Here is an 18,507-nt window from a genome sequence, read left to right on the forward strand (position 1 = left end):
TAAATCAAATGCATTCAATTAAGCTAATTGAATCAAATGAATGTCAAACATATTGGAACAAAGCTAATTGAATCAAATAAAAGTCAAACACATTCAAACAAAGCTTTTTACAGTAAAATTAAAGTCAAATGCTTTCAACAACGGTAATAGAATCAAATGAAAGTAAAACACATTCAAATAAAGCTATTTGAATAAAATGAAATTTAAATGCATTCTACATAGCTAATTGAATCAAATGAAAGTGAAACACAATTAAACAAAGCCAATTGAATCAAATGAAATTCAAACTCAATCAAACAAAGCTTTTTGAATCAAATGAAAGTCAAACGCATTCAACAAAGCTAATTGAATCAAATGAAAGTCAAAGACATTCAAACAATGCTAATTGAATCAAATGAAAGTCAAATGTATTCAACAATGATTATAGAATCTATAGAATGACAAACACACTCAAAGCAAGCTATTTGAATCAAATTAAACTAAAATACATTCTAAAAAGCTAATCGAAACAAATGAAAGTCAAAACACATTCAAATATAGCTTTTTTAATAAAATGACAGTCAAACACATTCTAACAAAGCTATTTGAATCAAATGAAAGTCAAATGCATTCTACAAAGCTAATTTAATCAAATGAAAGTCAAATACATTTGAATAAAGCTTTTTGAATCAAATTAAAGTCAAATGCTTTCCAAAATGCTAAGAGAATCAAAAGAAAGTAAAACACATTCAAATAAAGCTAATTGAATTAAATGAAAGTTAAAAATACTCAAACAAAGCTTTTTAAATCAAATGAAATTCAAATGCATACTACAAAGCTAATTGAAATAAATAAAAGTAAAACACTTTTAAACAAAGCTATTTGAATCAAATGAAAGTCAAATGCATTCTAAAAAGCTAATTGAATCAAATAAAAGTCAAACACATTCAAATAAAGCTAATTGAATCAAATGAAAGTAAAAAATATTCAAACAAAGCTTATTGAATTAAGTGAAAGTCAAATGCAATCCACAATGATAATAGAATCAAATGAAAGTCAAACACATTTAAATAAAGCTAATTAAATCAAATGAAAGTCGAACACATTCAAACAAAGCTATTACAATCAAATGAAAGTCAAATGGATTCAACAAAGCTAACTACATCAATGAAAGTTAAACGCATTCAAATAAAGCTAATTGAATCAAACGAAAGTCAAACACATTCAAACAAAAATATATTGAATCAAATGAAAGTCAAATGCATTCAACAATGATAATAGAATCAAATGAAAGTCAAACACATGCAAACAAAGCTACTTGAATTAAATGAAAATATAATGCATTTTACAAAGCTAATTGAATCAAATGAAAGTCAAACACATTCAAACAAAGCTATTTGAATCAAATGAAAGTCAAATGCATTCTACAAAGCTATAAATGAAAGTCAAACTCATTTTAACAAAGATTTTTGAATCAAATGATAGTCAAACACATTCAAATAAACCTATTTGAATCAAATAAAAGTCAAATGCATTCAATTAAGCTAATTGAATCAAATGAAAGTGAGAGAAAATCCTAGAGAGAGAAAATCCTTCTTTTCGCCATTCTTGTTCCCTTGAAATCTCTGATTGGGCTATGACCAAGGGGAAGAAGAATTGAGGAAAGAAGGGGTCATCATCTAAATCAAAGAAGAATCATGGCCCTAAACCTAGAATCCGATTGAATGTCGAAAATGCTCAAAACCGTGAAGATGGAGCTGGGTCTAAGGTCAGCTGACTTGATGATGAGGGTATCCAAGATGATCCTTTGAAGAGAGTCTCTCTGGAAGATAAGGACATGCATGCAGCTCAATTCAATTTGTGGCTTCAGGTAATCTACCATAACTCCCCTGCTGCTTGCGATACTTTCAATGAAACAGTAAATCATCGGTGTTTGAATATTCAGTCGGGCTCGATAAACCCGACTCCTTTGATGATGATTAGGGATGATAAATCTGTTTCAAGTGGGTCTGTTATTGGTATGAATCTGGGATTAAGTCCTAGCCCTCGTAATACCCCCTCCCCCAAATAAGGAGACCCCTGTTTCTAGGGCTTCTGGAATTGTTGGGAGTGGGGGTTCTAGGAGATAGAGTGCGTTGTTCAGGAACACCGGGGATGAGGGGTTGGACTTGTCAAGGGAAGATAATATTAACCAACCTGAAGATGTTAGTGGTACGGGTATTGGTGAGAAATTGAAACGTACTGCTGAGGATGTGATTATGAAACGATGGGAGCCTAGTATAAATTTGTAGAAGGACGGAGTTTCAGAAGTTACTGTATGGGTAAGACTACCTGGACTACACCTTAAATTCTAGGGTCAGAATGCTTTGATGAAAATAGGGAAGCTGATAGGGAAGCCTGTGAAGACAGATAAAATCACGGCTAACAAAGAGAAGCTTGAATATGCTCGATTGATGGTTGAAGTTTCTACTGATGGAGAATTCCCGGGGGAGATTGAATTTTGGGATGAAGAAGGACTAAATGTTTTTCAGAAAGTTGTATATGAATGGAAGCCTATCAGTTGTAAGAAGTGTTCGGGTGTGGGACATAATGAGGAGCAGTGCCCAAATCAATGGGCTAAGTAGAGGAATAACAGGAGGAGAGGACCTCATGTTAGAGAGACAGTGAAGAAGGTTTGCAGGCCTGTGCAATCAAAGGTACAGGAACCTAACCAAAATGTCAATTTGCAGCAAGTTAGACAAGATGAAGTAATAGTGGTTGTGGAGACAGAAAACAGATTTGACTGTCTAGAAGATAATTTTGAAGCTGGACACAATCCTGGTACACGTAGAGACCAAATACATGGGGTTTCTAGAAATGTGAGATTATGTAGTATTGATGAAGGTAGGGTATTGTATGGAGGCATGGAGGAGGGAGAGTGCTCTTATTCTCTACATGGATAGTATAGGGTTCTAGAATGTTATTAGCCTAAATTTGCCTAATAAAAGGTTTGATGTTTCTTGGTTCCTGAGTCATCACAACTTGGGCTTATTTGGGCTCATGGAGACTAAGGTGAAGGAACAAAGATTTGGTGCTGTTTTTAGTAGCTTTGGTGAGTCTTGGTCTGTAGTTGCAAATTATGCCAAAAATGATAAAGGTAGAATTTTGGTCATGTAGTTGCCTGTCATCTATCAGGTGACTGTGCTAAGGGTGGAGGAGCAACTTATTCATCTGGTTGTTAAACATAGAGCCTCTGGTAGTTTGTTTCTTGTCACAATGGTGTATGGCTTGAATGATCCTAAGAGGAGAGTTGAGCTTTAGGATCAGTTGTCTGATTTAGCTACGGGTTCTAAGGATCCTTGATTTATTGGTGGAGATTTTAATAATATCCTCAATTTGGAGGATAGGATTGGGTCCCCATGTAGTTTTGATGAGGTAAAGGATTCTAGGGAGTACCTGGGCAAAAATGAGTTGTTTGAATTCAAGGTTGGTTGTTTGTTTTACACTTAGAACAATAAACAAGGACAAAATAGAGTATGTATGAAAATTGATAGAGTGTTGGTGAATAGTGAATGGTTGAATAGTTTTGACAAATCTGTTGTAGTCTTTCTTCTTCATGAGGGGACTATGGATCATAGTCCTTGTTGCATGAATATTTTTGGTTTGAATGAAAGGGCTGTTAAACCTTTCAAATTTTTTAACCATTGGACTTCTGCTCCTGGGTTTCTGATGCTTGTTCAACAGGAGTGGGACTTTGAGGTTCGAGGTACAGCTATGTTCAGGGTGGTTAAGATGTTACAAGCTGTCAAAAAAGCCATTAAAGATAAAAATCTGGGCTCTCTGTCCACTATTGAAGCTGCTGATGTTGAAGCTTATGTGAACTTGATGAATGTGCAGAAAAAGATGAATTTAGACCCTTGCAATGGGGACCTGATTAGTGAAGAGAATCATGCTAGAATTGTGTTTCAGAAGGCCCATTTTGCAAAATATTCTTTTCTGAAACAAAAAGCAAAATTGCACTGGCTTAAGGAGGGGGATTTGAACACTTGTTTCTTTCATGCCTATATTCAAAAGAGAAAGGTTCAGAACAGGATCTGCAGTGTGATTCAAGATGGTCAGGTGATTCAGAAGCCTAGTGAGGTGATTAATGCTTTTGTTGGCTACTATCAGAATATGCTGGGTTCAAATTGCAATCCTGAGAGATTTTTTCATGATGCTATTATTGCGGTTGGGAGGACTCTTTCTCAAGAGCAAAGAGTTGAGATGTGTCTTCCTTTTACTGAGGCTGATGTGAAAGATGATCTTTGGAGCATTGAGGATGATAAAGCTCCTGGACCAGATGGGTTCTCTAGTAAGTTTTATAAAGCTTCATGGGACATTGTGAAAAATGATTTATATGAAGTTGTGTTATCCTTTTTTTTATCATGGATGTCTCCTTAAGCAAGTGAATAGCACTTTGTTTACTATGGTGCCTAAAGTTGATGATGCCATCTATGTCTCCCAGTATAGACCTGTTGCTTGTTGCAATGTCTTGTATAAGCTTATCTCAAAGTTGTTCTACTCTAGGTTTAAGGTTGTCTTACCAGATTTGATTAGCGATAATTAGGGAGCTTTTGTGGAGAGAAGGTCTATCCTAGATAATATTCTTGTTTGTCAGGACATGTTAAAGAATTACAATAACAAAAGGAAGGCTCCTAGGTGTACTATTAAGGTTGACCTGAGGAAGGCTTATGACTCTGTTCACTAGTCTTATATTAGAGATATGCTGGTGGCTCTCAACTTCCCTGAGAAATTTGTAGGCTGGGTGATGGAATGTGTCTCTACGCCTTCCTACTCTCTTATGATTAATGGTGGGCTTCATGGTTTCTTTAAGGGTAAGAGAGGCATTAGACAGGGAGATCCCATCTCTCCTCTGATTTTTGTATTGGTCATGGAATATCTGTCTAGGATCCTTCAAAAAGTGGGAGGACTTAGAAGCTTCAAATTTCATCAAGGCTGTAAGCAGTTAGGGTTGACCCATCTTGTGTTTGCTGATAATCTCATGTTGTTTAGCCATGGGGATAGGAAGTCTTTCTCTCTGCTAATTAGAGCCTTAAAAACTTTTGAAAAGATCTCTGGATTAGTGGCTAACACTGATAAAACCGCTGTGTATTTTGATAGTATGGGGAGGGAGTTGCAGGAGGAAATTCTGTGTAACTCTGGTTTTGTTGCAGGTTCTTTTCCCTTCAAGTATCTTGGCATTCCCCTTAATGCTAAGTATATGAGAATTGTTGACTTTGATAGTATCATTGGTAAGATGCTAGCCAGGATCACTTGCTTATCTAGTGGGAACCTCTCCTATAGTGCCAGGGCTACCCTAATCAATTCTGTGCTTATCAGTTTGCACACTTATTGGGCTCAATGTATTTTATTGCCTAAGGGGGTTGTTCACAGAATCACTCAACTGTGTAGGGCCTTTCTTTGGGATGGATCTTCTATTCTTGGGGGGGTTCCTCCTGTTGCTTGGGATTGGGTTTGTAAGCCCAAAAAATTTGGTGGCCTGAGTGTGAGGGACTGTAGTAACTGGAACAAAGTTGGCCTGGGTAAGTATGTGTGGAAAATTGCTAAGAAAGAAGACTCTCTTTGGGTGAAATGGATCCGTAGCATTTATTTGAAAATTCAGAATTAGTGGGCCTATACTCCCAAGAGGTGTGATGGCTGGGCTTGGAGGAGGTTATGTGCTGTGAAAAGTGAGATTCAACAAGGTTTTGAGGTTGGGAATTGGCTGAGTAAACAGTATAGTATCAGTGACTGTTATACTTGGTTATAGGGAGTGCAGTCAAAGATAATCTGGAGTAAATGGGTGTGGAACAGATTTAATGTTCCTAAACATTCCTTTATCTCCTAGCTTGCTGCTCAAAGGAGGCTTCAGACAAGAGATAGGTTAGTTTCTTTTGGGTGTAATCATGATACTAACTGCCTTCTGTGTGGTGATGATACTGAGTCTCATGAGCACCTTTTTTCAACTGTCCTTATAGTAGACAATGCGTCAAGATAGTTGTTGCTTGGTTAGGTATAAATGAAAGGAATTTTATCTTAGATGGCTCTTGGAAGCACTAGAATAGGCAAGGGTCTGATCTGATCCAAAACAGAATTATCTTAGCTGTTTTTTCTGTCTGTGTTTATCACATATGGTTTGACAGGAACCATGCTTATTGGGATAAAGTTGTGATTATCCCCCTGAAATTATGTAAGGCAATTTGTGTGGAGGTGATTTGTAGAGTACAACAATTGATTAATGGATCTTGGTCTAGAAATCAATGTAAATGGTTGCATCTCTTAAAATTCAGTGTGCCTTGCTGAATTCTGGTTTTGGTTTGTGTTCTGGAGTTTGTTCAACTTTGTTTCATGCCTTGAGTTTGTTTTTTCTATCTGCTTGGCTGAGCTGTTGTTTCTCTAACTCTTGTTCTGTCTATTTTCTGCAGCTGCAAGCTGTGTTCTGTTGTGATGCTGAGTTAGTCAGTGGTCTCGGGTTTTTTGACTGTTTCTGTGCCTACTCAAAGCTTCTGTTTTTCTGTCCCTGCTGGTTTGTTGTGGTCTATTTTTCTGCTGACCTGTTGTGTAGTTGTTCTGCGTTCCTGAGCTTGGTTATGATATGGTGCAACTGTGATTGTATCTTTGCTCTGGTGCAGTTTGTGATTCTGTGACCGTGGGACTGTTTTGCTGAGGTTCAGATTGCTATGATGTTGTTTGCGTTTAGTCTGGTCAGTTTTTCAGTTGCGGTTTTGCTGGATTGCTATGCTCTGATGCTGTGTTGCTGAGTGCTAGATTATATGGGCTGATCCTTGAAGCTTTCTGCTCAGCTAGTGTTGTTTATCTTCTTAGGGGCCTGCTGGTGCCTGCTCTGCACTGGTTAGGCTACTATTTTGGGTGTTGTGCAGTAGTGGTGTGGATTGGTGTTGTTGTTTTGGTGGGCTGCTGGGTTGTTTTATGTTTCTAGTTTGTGTTATGTTTTGCTAGCTGTGTAAAGGTGCTATTTTGGCCTCCCGTGTTTTTGGGCTTGCTGTTTTTTGTTTTGTTTCCCGAATTTTTGGCTTTGTGTTAGGTTTTTATCCCGGTCCCTGTTTAAAGTACCCTTCCTAGAAGGTGCCTTTCTACTCGAGACCGGGTTTGGTTTTTTCCCCTCTCTGTCTTAGGCACCCTTCCTAGAAGGTGGTCTCTTTCAGTTTGGGGTAGATTTGGGGGTGTGGTTGCCTTCGGGCTGGTGTAGTTTTGGAGTTACAACTCGGTTTTATTGTAAGTTGTATCTTGTTCTTCCTTTGGAAATAAAAATTTTCTAATTTACCAAAAAAAAAAGAAAAGAATCAAATGAAAGTCAAAATCAAGAAAACTTCTGAACCCGCCATTTTTTTCATCAAAACTTTGAGTTTTTGGTTATGGCCAAGGGAAAGAAAGGCAAGGGGAAGAAAGGATCATCCTCAAAGACGAAAAAGAAGAGCAAGGTAAAGGAAGGGAAGAAGAATTTCTCGAAGAAGAAGGAAGATAGTTTGAAACCCGATGATGCGTCAATTGTAAGCTGGCTGGATGATGTTTCTGTGGAAGGAATCCCAGTCAATGAGGTTAGAGAAGGAGAAACAGCTGCATAAGGAGCAATTTCAACAATGGATTGAGGTAATTCATCTCAATTCTCCCTCCCCTTTAGGTTCTGTTCAATCTGGGTTTGGATTGCATGATTTTGAGAAGGGATGTTTGGATGGAAAATCAGATAACATTGATGATTGTATTAACCCTACTCCATTATTGATGATTCGTAATACTCCTAATTCTTGCAATGATGTTATCAATTCCCCCAAAACCCCGATAATTGTTTGCCTTGTTTTTTATGGTTTGGTACCTAGGTCTAAATTGGGTACTTCTTGGAGAGATAAGTTCAAGAATGTCTTGGATGAGGGTTCTTTCTTTCAGAACTCATCTGAATCTTTATAGAATCAAAGTAGTGTTAGGGGTAATCAGAAGTTGTTGCAATTGAATAGGGAGGATGTTGCTTCGGAAATTGATTACTGGAATTCTGCTGTAATCTGCTTTGTACTTTGCACAAAGCCCTCTTTGTATGTCTTCAATAGTTATATTAGGCATATGTGGGGAAAATTTGGCATAGATAAAGTGTCACTGAGCAGTAATGGAGTTTTCTTAGCTAGATTTAAGGATATTGCTGGAAGAGATAAGGCTACAGTTGTTGGGCCTATTTTCTTTTATAAGAAGCCAGTTGTGGTCAAACAATGGAGGGTGGGTCTAAACCCAAAAGATGAAATGGGGGATTTGGTGCCTGTCTGGGTTCAATTGTATGGTCTTGATTTGAGATTTTGGGGACAGAAAACATTGATGAAGCTTGGTAGCTTAATTGGGAAACCAATTAAGATGGACAAAGCTACTACTATGAAAGATATGGTGGCCTATGCAAGGTTGCTGGTTGAAGTGAAGATTAATAGTGACTTGGTGGAGCAGGATTGAATTCCTGGATGAATTTGGGCAGCATGTGAAGCCGGATGTTGAATTTGAATGGAAACATGTCTCTTGTCCCATATGTAAGGGAATGGGTCATGATAGCAACCAATGTCCAAATCCAAGAGTGATGAAAGCCAAGCAATAACAGCTGAAACCTCAAAAAATTTGGAGACTTGTTTAGAAGCCTACCTAGAAGCCTAATCAGAAGCCTTTACAGAAGACTCTGGTTCCTAATTATGGCCCTCACAGTAAGAGGGCTACTGTGGGGGGTCGATTTGCTAGATTAGTTGATCAAAGGGAGGAAAGTGAGGTGTTGGAGGAAGGAAGTGATTGTTTGGTACGGGGAAGAAACCATTTAGCTTTTAAAGATATGATGGTGTATGGTAGTGTGGACGGGGTTGTTTATTCATCACCTCCTTATGGATAGATGGGGTTTTTGGAATACTAGAGGTCTTAACAGCTCAAGTCGAATTTTTGATGTCTTGCTCTTTATTAGGCATCAGAATATTGGGTTGTTTTGTGTTTAGAAACAAAAGTGAAGGCTGCTAATTTTGGCAAAGTCTTCTCTAATTTTGGTGGTGATTGGACAATGTGTGCTAATTACTCAAGATGTATTAATGGTATAATTTGTTTAGTTTGGAGGCCTAGTATTTTCTGTGTGAATATAGTTCGAATTGAAGCTCAGTGAATCCATACTCAGGTCCAGCATAAAGCTTCTAAAGTTAGTTTTTGGTGTACTATGGTGTATGGTTTTAGTGAATCTGGTAGAAGGGAGGAGCTGTGGCAACAACTTAGTGAGATTAGTGGTGCTATTGATGGTCCCTGGATTGTTTGTGGGGACTTTAATAATGTGTTGAACATTAGTGATAGACTGGGATCCTCTATTACTCTGTCAGAGGTTAATAAGTTCAGGCTCTGTGTCAGAAACTGCTGTTTAACTGAATTTAAAACAGGTGGGATGTTTTATACCTAGAATAACAAACAGGAGGAGGGGAGCAAGGTGTTTTCTAAGATTGTTAGAGTCTTAGTTAATGAAATTGGCTTCAAGATTTCAGTAGTGTTACAGCTGACTTTCTTCCTGAAGGGTTGATGGACCACTGCCCTTGTGTGATTGATATGTTTGGCTTAGTGAGCAGCTTTAGGAAGCCTTTTAAATTTTTTAATTTTTGGGTGGATGTTCCTGGCTTTAAGACTATAATAGCGAATGCCTGGAGTGTGGAGGTATCTGGTACTAATATGTTTTGTCTTGTGAAGAAGATTAAAGCTGTGAAATTGGCCTTTAAATATTTTAATAGAAGTCATTCCTCTAATTTATTGGCTGAAAAAGAGAGGTTGGCTGCTGTTTTGAGAGAAAAACAGGAACAATTAGACAGAGATCCTCATAATATAGATTTGATTGCCCTTGAGATTGATACCAGGCACCAATTCAACATAGCTCATAATAGGAAGTTGTGCTTTCGCAAGCAAAAAGCTAAGCTTCACTGGCTTAAAGAAGGTGACACCAATTTTGCTCACTTCCATGCTAGTATCAGGAGAAGGAGAGTTCAAAATCGTATATGAAGTATTCAGCAGGAAAATGGAAGGGTGGTTCAAGACCCTGATGAGGTTGCTAATTCTTTTCTTGAGTTTTATAAGGGCCTTCTTGGCACTGATCACCCAACTCAGAGGTCTATTCATCAGTCTGTTATTGATGAAGGATATGTTTTGAATGTTGAGAAGTCTAGCTGGATGTGTAGGCCTTTTACAACTAATCATGGTGAAGACTGCTTTATGGGATACTGAGGACAATAAAGCCCCTGGTCCTGATGATTTCTCTAGTAAATTCTTCAAGGATTCATGGGATGTTGTGAATGGGGATGTTTGTAAGGCTGTGCTTGGTTTTTTCACTCATGGCAAACTTCTCAGACAAGTCAATGCTACTGTGATTACCTTAGTCCCTAAGGTTGATGATGCTTCTAAAGTAGGGCTGGCAGAAGCTGACCCAACCCGACAACCCGACCCGAACCCAACCCGAAATAAATGGGTTTTGAAAGAGATTTTCAACCTGTTTATGTAATTGGGTCAACCTGAACCCGACCTGAAGTTAAATGGGTCGGGTGCAGGTTGGAAATCCCAACCCGAAACCAACCTGCCTAAACCCATTTAATTAATTGGGTTGGTTTCAGGTCGGGTCAACCCGAACCTAACCCACCTAAACCTGTTTACCAGCCCTAATTTTAGTTATTTTCACCCTAAATTATAAATATGGGCTAAGCCCAAATATCTAACCACAAAAATGAAAAACCCTAAGCTTTGTTCTTTATTCGCGCCGCTTCCCCAATTCCCCTCTTTCACTCATTCTCTCTCCTCTCTCTCTCTTTCATCTCTCTTCTCTCTTGTTTTCATATTTTTTCCATGAAAATTGTTTATTAAAGCTTGTGAATCTTCATCTCAACATTGTCAAAGGTAATTTGCTTGCTAATTAATTCTCTTTACTTAATTGTTCTGTTTTTTTATGCATTTTATCTTAGTTCTTCAATTTCATCTCAACATTAGTTTGTTTTTATGTGTTTACTTGTTTGCGATTTAATTTCTTTGATTTACTTTTTTCTGATTTAAGCTCGTTTGTTATGAGTGCGTTCTGTGCATGCGGTTTTTTCACCATCTGATTATGAGTGAGATTACTTGTTTTTACAACTGTTTTTTTATGAGTTTATGAGTGAGATAAGTGAGTTTGTGCTAAGTCTGCATTTGGCATTTAGTATTTTGATAAAGTTAGCCTAATTATTTATCTAATTAACTAATTTATTCTTAATTAATAGATGGTTGATACTTGATTGTCCTCTTCCTCCTTTACCCGTTGAACTTGCTGGTTATGAAGAATCAGATGATGAAGTTACTAATTGGCAAATATTGAATTTCTGTTATATGTATTTTTGAACTCTTGGAACTTTTTAGTGTTGTATAATTGTACTATAAACTATGCAGCAAGTGGCTTTGAATTTGCATTTTACATTTTTTTATGTTGTTCAATATTTCAGGTTAATTTTTGAAAAATAATTATATTTTTATTTTTAAAAATTACAAGATTAGTTAAAAAGATTACAGGTTAAAAAAAAATAACAAGGTTAATCAATATTTTTTAAAATAAAAAAACAGGTTAAGACGGGTCGGGTTCAGGTCAACCCGCTTAAAACCAGGTCGGGTTCGGGTTAAATTTTCTGACCTGTTTAAGTAAACAGGTCGGGTTCAGGTTGGGGGGTCCTGACCTGTTTATGTAAACAGGTCAACCTGAACCCGACCCGACCCGACCTGTTTGCCAGCCCTATTCTAAAGTATGGCAATTTAGACCGATTCCTTGTTGCAATGTGATTTACAAAATAATTTCTAAGATGATATGCTCTAGACTAAATGAAGTCTTGCCCGGGCTCATTTCTGAGGAGCAAGGAGGTTTCTTGACTGGTAGGTCTATTCTTGATAATATTCTTCTTTGTCAGGACATACTTAAGGATTATAATAATAAAAGGAAGGTTGATAAAGGAAACGCTAAGAAGATGATCCCCGAGCTTTCTCTCTCTAGAAAGCTAGAACTTGCCATTTTGCGTGTTCTTGCGGTTTTCTACCATGGCTAAAGCGAAAAAGGGCAAGGGGAAGAGGAATTCTTCCTCTAAATCTAAGAAGAAGGCCAAGCAAAAGAAGAAGGAGGTTATTCAGAAGCGGGCTGATGATGGAAAGCAGGATGATGACTCTATTGTTAGCTGGCTGGATGATGTTGCTATGGAGGGAATTTCTGTTAAGGATGTCAATAATGATGATCTAGTAATCCATAGACATTAGCTAAACCAAGGGCTTGAAGTAATTCATCGAAACTCGGCTTCCCCAATTTCTGGAAAAAAGGGGGTAATGGGTTTGGTCAAAATCCAGTGGAGGGGGATAATATAGATTAATGTGATGAGTTCTTGAATGATAATGTAGTTAATTCTACTCCATTGATGATGATATGTGATAATCTTGATGATGTGAGTTCGCCTAAAACCCCTAATCTTGATTACCCTGTTTTTTGGGTCTTCAGGATCGGGGTGTAATCTGGGTTCGAATCTTGGCTCAGCTTGGTGTAATCTGGGTTCAAATCAATTTCCTCAAACAGAAAGCTAAGCTCCATTAGCTCAAATATGGTGATATCAACTCAACTCATTTTCATGCTAGTATAAAGAGAAGAAGATTACAGAATAGGATATGGAGTATCCAAAATGAAAATGGAATGGTGGTTCTTAGTCATGAAGAGATTGCTGAGTCTTTTTTGGAGTTTTATAAAGGTTTGCTTGGCAATGCTATTCAAGTTCAGAGTTTCATCAATCTGTTATTGATGAGGGGCCTGTGATCTCTGTTGATAAAAGTAGGGGGCTGTGTAGACCTTTTTTGGAGACAGATGTGAAGAAAGCTTTGTGGGACATTGATGATAACAAGGCCCCTGGTCCAGATGTCTTTTCAAGTCATTTCTATAAGAAAACCTGGGATATTGTGAGAAATGATGTTTGCAAGGCTGTGCTTGACTTTTTCAAGCATGGGAAGCTTTTGAAGCAGGTTAACATCACTGCTATTACTCTGATTCCTAAGATGGAGAATGCTTCTAAGGTAGGGCAGTTCAGACCGATTTCTTGCTGCAATGTGATTTTTAAAATCATCTCTAAGATGATTTGCAGTAGGATCAAGGAGGTCTTGCCTGATCTTGTTTCTGAGGTTCAGGGAGCCTTTGTGGCTGGAAGGTCCATATTGGACAACATCCTTTTATACCAGGATATTCTTAAGGACTACAATAACAAAAGCAAGCCTCCTAGATGCACAGTGAAGGTAGATTTGCTGAAGGCTTATGACTCTGTAAGTTAGGAGTTTATCAAAGACATGCTGCAGGCTCTTGGTTTTCCCCTGCAATTCTGTGATTGGATTATGGCCTGTATCTGTTCTCCTTCCTATTCTTTGATTATTAATGGTGGGATGTATGGTTTCTTCAAAGGTGCTAGAGGCATTAGGCAAGGGGACCCTATGTCCCCTTTGATTTTTGTGCTGGCCACGGAATATTTTTCTAGGCTAATGAAGAAAATTGGGAAACTTAGGAACTTTAGATTTCACTCTAGATGCAAGGGACTTGGTCTTAACCATCTAATCTTTGCAGATGACTTAATGTTGTTCTCCTATGGTGATGTTAATTTTGTTTCTTTGTTGCACAAGGCTTTGAGGACTTTTAGTAAGTGTTCTAGTCTTCAAGCAAATCAAGCCAAGACTGTAGTGTATTTTGGTAATACTCCTGCTAGCTTCAAGGATTAGGTTTTGAGTCATACTGGTTTTAGTGAAGGTGCTTTCCCTTTCAGGTATTTAGGTATTCCTTTGAATTCCAAATACTTGAAATATGTTGATTATGATGGTTTGATTAATAAGATGCTTGTAAAGATCACATGTTTGTCAAGTAGGAGTTTATCCTATGCTGCAAGAGTTCTGCTGATCAATGTTGTGCTCCTGAGTATGCATGTTTATTGGGGCCAATGTCTGTTGTTGCCTGCTTCTGTGATGGCTAAAATCACTCAACTTTGTAGGGCTTTCTTATGGGGTGGCAATACTAATCTGTCTAGAAGCCCTCCTATTTCTTGGGACTGGGTTTGTAAACCCAAAGAGGTGGGTGGTCTTGGTATCAAAAACTGTAGTCTTTGGAACAAGGCAGCTCTGGGGAAGTACGTCTAGAAGATTGCAAAAAAAGGAAGATTCCTTGTGGGTTAGGTGGGTTCACTCAGTCTATTTGAAGGACCAGAATTAGTGGACTTATAAGCCTAAAGCTACTGCAGGTTGGGCTTGGAAAAAGCTTTGCAAGATTAAGGATGAGCTGCATTGTGGTTTTGTGGAGAAGGTTTGGTTACAGAATCCTTATAGCATTTCTGAAGTTTATGACTGGTTGCAAGGTTCTAGCCCAAGAGTTGATTGGAATACCTGGATTTGGAATAAGTTCAATTCTTGCAAGCATGCTTTCAGCTCTTGGCTTGTAGTCCATGATAGGCTCAAAACAAGAGATAAACTTGAGAGGTTTGGCATTTGTGTTGACAACAGGTGCTTGCTGTGTGGAAGTGCTACTGAGAACAGAAACCATTTGTTCTTTGACTGTCCTTATAGTAGGAGGTGTATTGATAAGATTGCAGCTTGGCTGGGGATCAGGGATACCTATTACAGCATAGATGAGGTTTGGAAGCAGTGGAGCAGGCAGTTGAAAGACCCCATTTGCAAGAAAGTTGGACTAGCTGCTTTGACCTCTGTTGTGTACCACCTATTGTTTACTAGGAACCATAAATTTTGGCAGAAAGCTGTTTTTCATCCAAGAATTTTATGCAAAAGGGATATGTATAGAAACTGTTGATAGATGTAGACATCCCATCACTTGTAAATGGACTAGGAAGCATTGTAAATGGCTCTTTAGCCTTAGTGCTCGTACACATTGAGGGGGTTGTATAGTTTGGTGAGAGGGCTTGCCCTCTGGTGTTGTAGTTGTGCTTGTTTGTTCTGGTCCTGGTGGAGAGTACCCTTCCTAGAAGGTGACTCTCTTCCTGAGTCCAGATTGGGCCCCTTCCCTTCTTGAGACACCCTTCCGTGAAGGTGGCTTCAAGTGGGGTAGGGTTGCTTTTTTTTTGTGATTGTTTGCCTTGTAAGGCTGTGTGTTTAGGAGATGTACTTCTATTGTAAGATGTTTTCTCTATTTGGTAATAAAATTACTTACTTACTAAAAAAAAAAAAAAAAAAGGAAGGCTACTAGATGTACAGTCAAAGTGGATTTGAAAAAAGCCTATGACTCTGTGAGTGGGTCCTTTATCCGAGACATGCTGGTGGCCCTGGGTTTTCCTAGACAGTTCAGGGACTGCGTAATGGAGTGTATCAGCTCCCCTTGTTACTCTCTAATGATAAATGGGGGGTCGTATGGTTACTTTAAGGGTGCTAGGGTTGTGAGACAGGGGGATCCCATGTCACCTTTACTCTTTGTTCTGGTTATGGAGTACTTTTCAAGACTTATGAAGAAAATTGGTTAACACAGGCTCTTTAAGTTCCACTCAAGATGTAAGGAGTAGAGACTTAATCATCTTATTTTTGCGGATGACTTGATGTTCTTCTCACATGGTAATAAGCACTGCATTGAACTGTTACACAAAGCTCTAAAGACTTTTGGCAAGTGTTGTGGACTGCAAGTTAATCCGACTAAAACAACCATTTATTTTGGCAACACTCCCTCTGATGTTATGAATCAAGTACTGGCTAGGACTGGTTTTAGTGTTGGCTCTTTTCCTTTTCGATACTTGGGTATTCCTCTCAACACAAAGTATCTTAAGACTTCTGATTATGATGGCTTGATAGACTAAATGATGGCAAGGATTACCTGCTGGTCGAGTAGAAACTTGTCCTATGCTGCAAGAATTGTTTTGATCAACTCCGTGCTGATGAGCATGCACATATACTGGGCTCAATGCTTTCTACTGCCTACTTCTATCATCACCAGAATCACTCAACTATGTCGTGCCTTTCTTGGGACTAGGTATGTTCTCCAAAGGCTGCTGGGGGACTAGGAGTGAGAAATTGCGGGATTTGGAACAAAGTAGCTTTGGGAAAGTACATGTGGCGGATTGCTCACAAGAAAGAATCATTATGGGTGAAGTGGGTGCACTCAGTGTACTTGAAACATCAGGACTGGTGGACTTATCAACCTAAGAAGAGTGCAGGATGGGCTTGGAAGAAGCTGTGCAAGATCAGAGATGATTTAAGGCTTGGTTTTGAGGAGAAGGGGTGGCTGCAACAGTCTTATAAAATTTCTGAGACATATAAGTGGTTGCAGGGGGATCTCCCTAAAGTTGAATGGGCTGCTTGGATCTGGAATAGGTATACCTCCCCCAAGCATGCTTTTATTTCTTGGCTTGCCATTCATAATAGATTGAAGACAAGAGCTAAGCTTGAGAAGTTTGGTGTATGTGAAGACAGTAGTTGTCTTCTCTGTGGTACTGCTATTGAATCCAGGGATCACCTGCTTTTTTACTGTACTTATAACAGAAAATGTATGACTAAAATTGCTAGATTGTTGGGTATTACTGAGGCTCACTATAATATTGAGGCAACTTGGATACATTGGAGAAGGAAGCTCACAGATCATGTTCAGAGGAAAGTAGGTCTTGCTGCTTTGACCTCGGTGGTGTATCATTTGTGGTTTGCTCGGATTCATGTTTTTTGGCATAAGGCTGTTGTACATCCTAATACTCTTTTTAAAGGAATTTGTACGGAAACTAAAGATAGGGTTATACAACTTATTTCTTGTAAATGGACTAGGAAACATTGTAAATTGCTATTTAGAATTAGTTCTACTAGGCCCAATTGAGCATTAGGTCTAGTCTTTTTTGTGGTGTTTGTTATGCCTTTTTGGCTGTTGTAATTTTGGGAGTGAGGGCTTGCCCTCTTATTTGTTTTGGTAATAAAATTCTCACTTACCAAAAAAAAAAAAAAAAGAATCAAATGAAAGTAAAAAACATTCGAACAAAGCTAATTGAATCAAATTAAAGTTAAAAACATTCAAACAAAGCTTTTTTTAATCAAATTAAACTCAAATGCTTTCAACAACACTAATAGAATCAAATGAAAGTCAAACACATTCAAACAACGCTATTTGAATCAAATGAAAGTCAAATGCATTCTACATAGCTTATTGAATCAAAATGAAAGTCAAACACATTCAAACAAAGCCAATTGAATCAAATGAAAGTCAAACACATTCAAACAAAGCTTTTTGAATCAAATGAAAGTCAAACTCATTCAACAAAGTTAATTGAATCAATTAAAAGTCAAACACATTCAAATTATGCTAATTAAATCAAATGAAAGTCAAACCCATTCAAACATAGCTTTTTTGAATCAAATGAAAGTCAAATTCATTCAAATAAATTAATTGAATCAAATGAAAGTCAAACACATTCAAACAAAGCTTTTTGAATCAAATGAAAGTGAAATGCATTCTAGAAAGCTAATTGAATAAAATGAAATTCAAACACATTCGAACAATGCTAATTAAATCAAACGAAAGTCAAACACATTCAAACAAGGCTATTTGAATCAAATTAAAGTTTAATGCATTCTACAAAGCTAATTGAATCAAATAAAAGTCAAACACATTCAAACAAAGCCAATTGAATAAAATGAAAGTCAAACACATTCAAACAAAACTTTTTGAATCAAATGAAGTCATACGCATTCAACAAAGCAAATTGAATCAAATGAAAGTCAAACACATTCAAACAATGCTAATTGAATCAAATGAAAGTCAAATGCATTCTACATAGCTAATTGAATCAAATGAATGTGAAACACATTCAAACAAAGCCAATTGAATCAAATGAAAGTCAGACACATTCAAACAAAGCTTTTTGAATCAAATGAAAGTCAAACGCATTCAACAAAGCTAATTGAATCAAATGAAAGTCAAACACAATCAAACAATGCTAATTAAATCAAATGAAAGTCAAACACATTCAAATATAGTTTTATGAATCAAATGAAAGTCAAATGCATTCAAACAACGTATGTGCATCAAATGAATGTCAAACAAATTCAAACAAAACTTTTTGAATCAAATGAAAGTTGTTTCGGGGTTTTCTGATGTCCTGCGGGAGAGTTACAATTCCGAGACTGGAACCGGACGCCTGTACCTGCAAAATAACGGAGACTCCTGGGAGCTCCGCCTCCAACGGTCAAGTTAGTACCTGATTAAGGAGTAATTAATGCGGAAATTAAAGTGATTTGGTCTCTCTAGGTGAGAGTGTTTAATGTAGGTAATCTGCTTTGTTAGCGAGATCAGCCGGTTATTACTGTGTGTAATTAAAGTGTTTTTTCCGTAATGTTTCTGTTCTCCCTCTTAATGAGGATTAAGGGAGGTATTTATAACCTTGGAAAACGTGCCCATTCTAGGTTTAGGTAAACCTAGGGCCGATTGGGCTTCCCTCGGAAGTTGGGCCTGGGTGGCCGGTTTCTCCATTAGGCATGGAGTATGCCACATGTCTTGACATAACAGGTCCAAGG

The 18,507-nt window shown here is 37.8% G+C and overlaps 2 protein-coding genes and 1 long non-coding RNA gene across 3 annotated transcripts; all 3 read left to right on the plus strand.

Annotated features, from left to right (window-relative positions):
• The first annotated feature begins 3,498 nt into the window (after window positions 1-3,498).
• On the plus strand, window positions 3,499-4,398 carry LOC110709210. Its single transcript, XM_021887420.1, has one exon. The coding sequence runs from the start codon at window positions 3,499-3,501 to the stop codon at window positions 4,396-4,398; it is 900 nt and encodes a 299-aa protein (XP_021743112.1).
• A 6,105-nt stretch (window positions 4,399-10,503) lies between these two features.
• LOC110709154 lies at window positions 10,504-11,436 on the plus strand. The gene is made up of 2 exons (XR_002508860.1): window positions 10,504-10,887; window positions 11,244-11,436. It is a non-coding gene; the product is annotated as an uncharacterized LOC110709154 (long non-coding RNA).
• Window positions 11,437-16,063: 4,627 nt separating this feature from the next.
• On the plus strand, window positions 16,064-16,816 carry LOC110709211. The gene has a single exon (XM_021887421.1). The coding sequence runs from the start codon at window positions 16,064-16,066 to the stop codon at window positions 16,814-16,816; it is 753 nt and encodes a 250-aa protein (XP_021743113.1).
• The last annotated feature ends 1,691 nt before the right edge of the window (window positions 16,817-18,507 follow it).

Source organism: Chenopodium quinoa, unplaced genomic scaffold (assembly GCF_001683475.1).
Source record: "Chenopodium quinoa cultivar QQ74 unplaced genomic scaffold, ASM168347v1, whole genome shotgun sequence".
Lineage (NCBI taxonomy): Eukaryota > Viridiplantae > Streptophyta > Magnoliopsida > Caryophyllales > Amaranthaceae > Chenopodium > Chenopodium quinoa.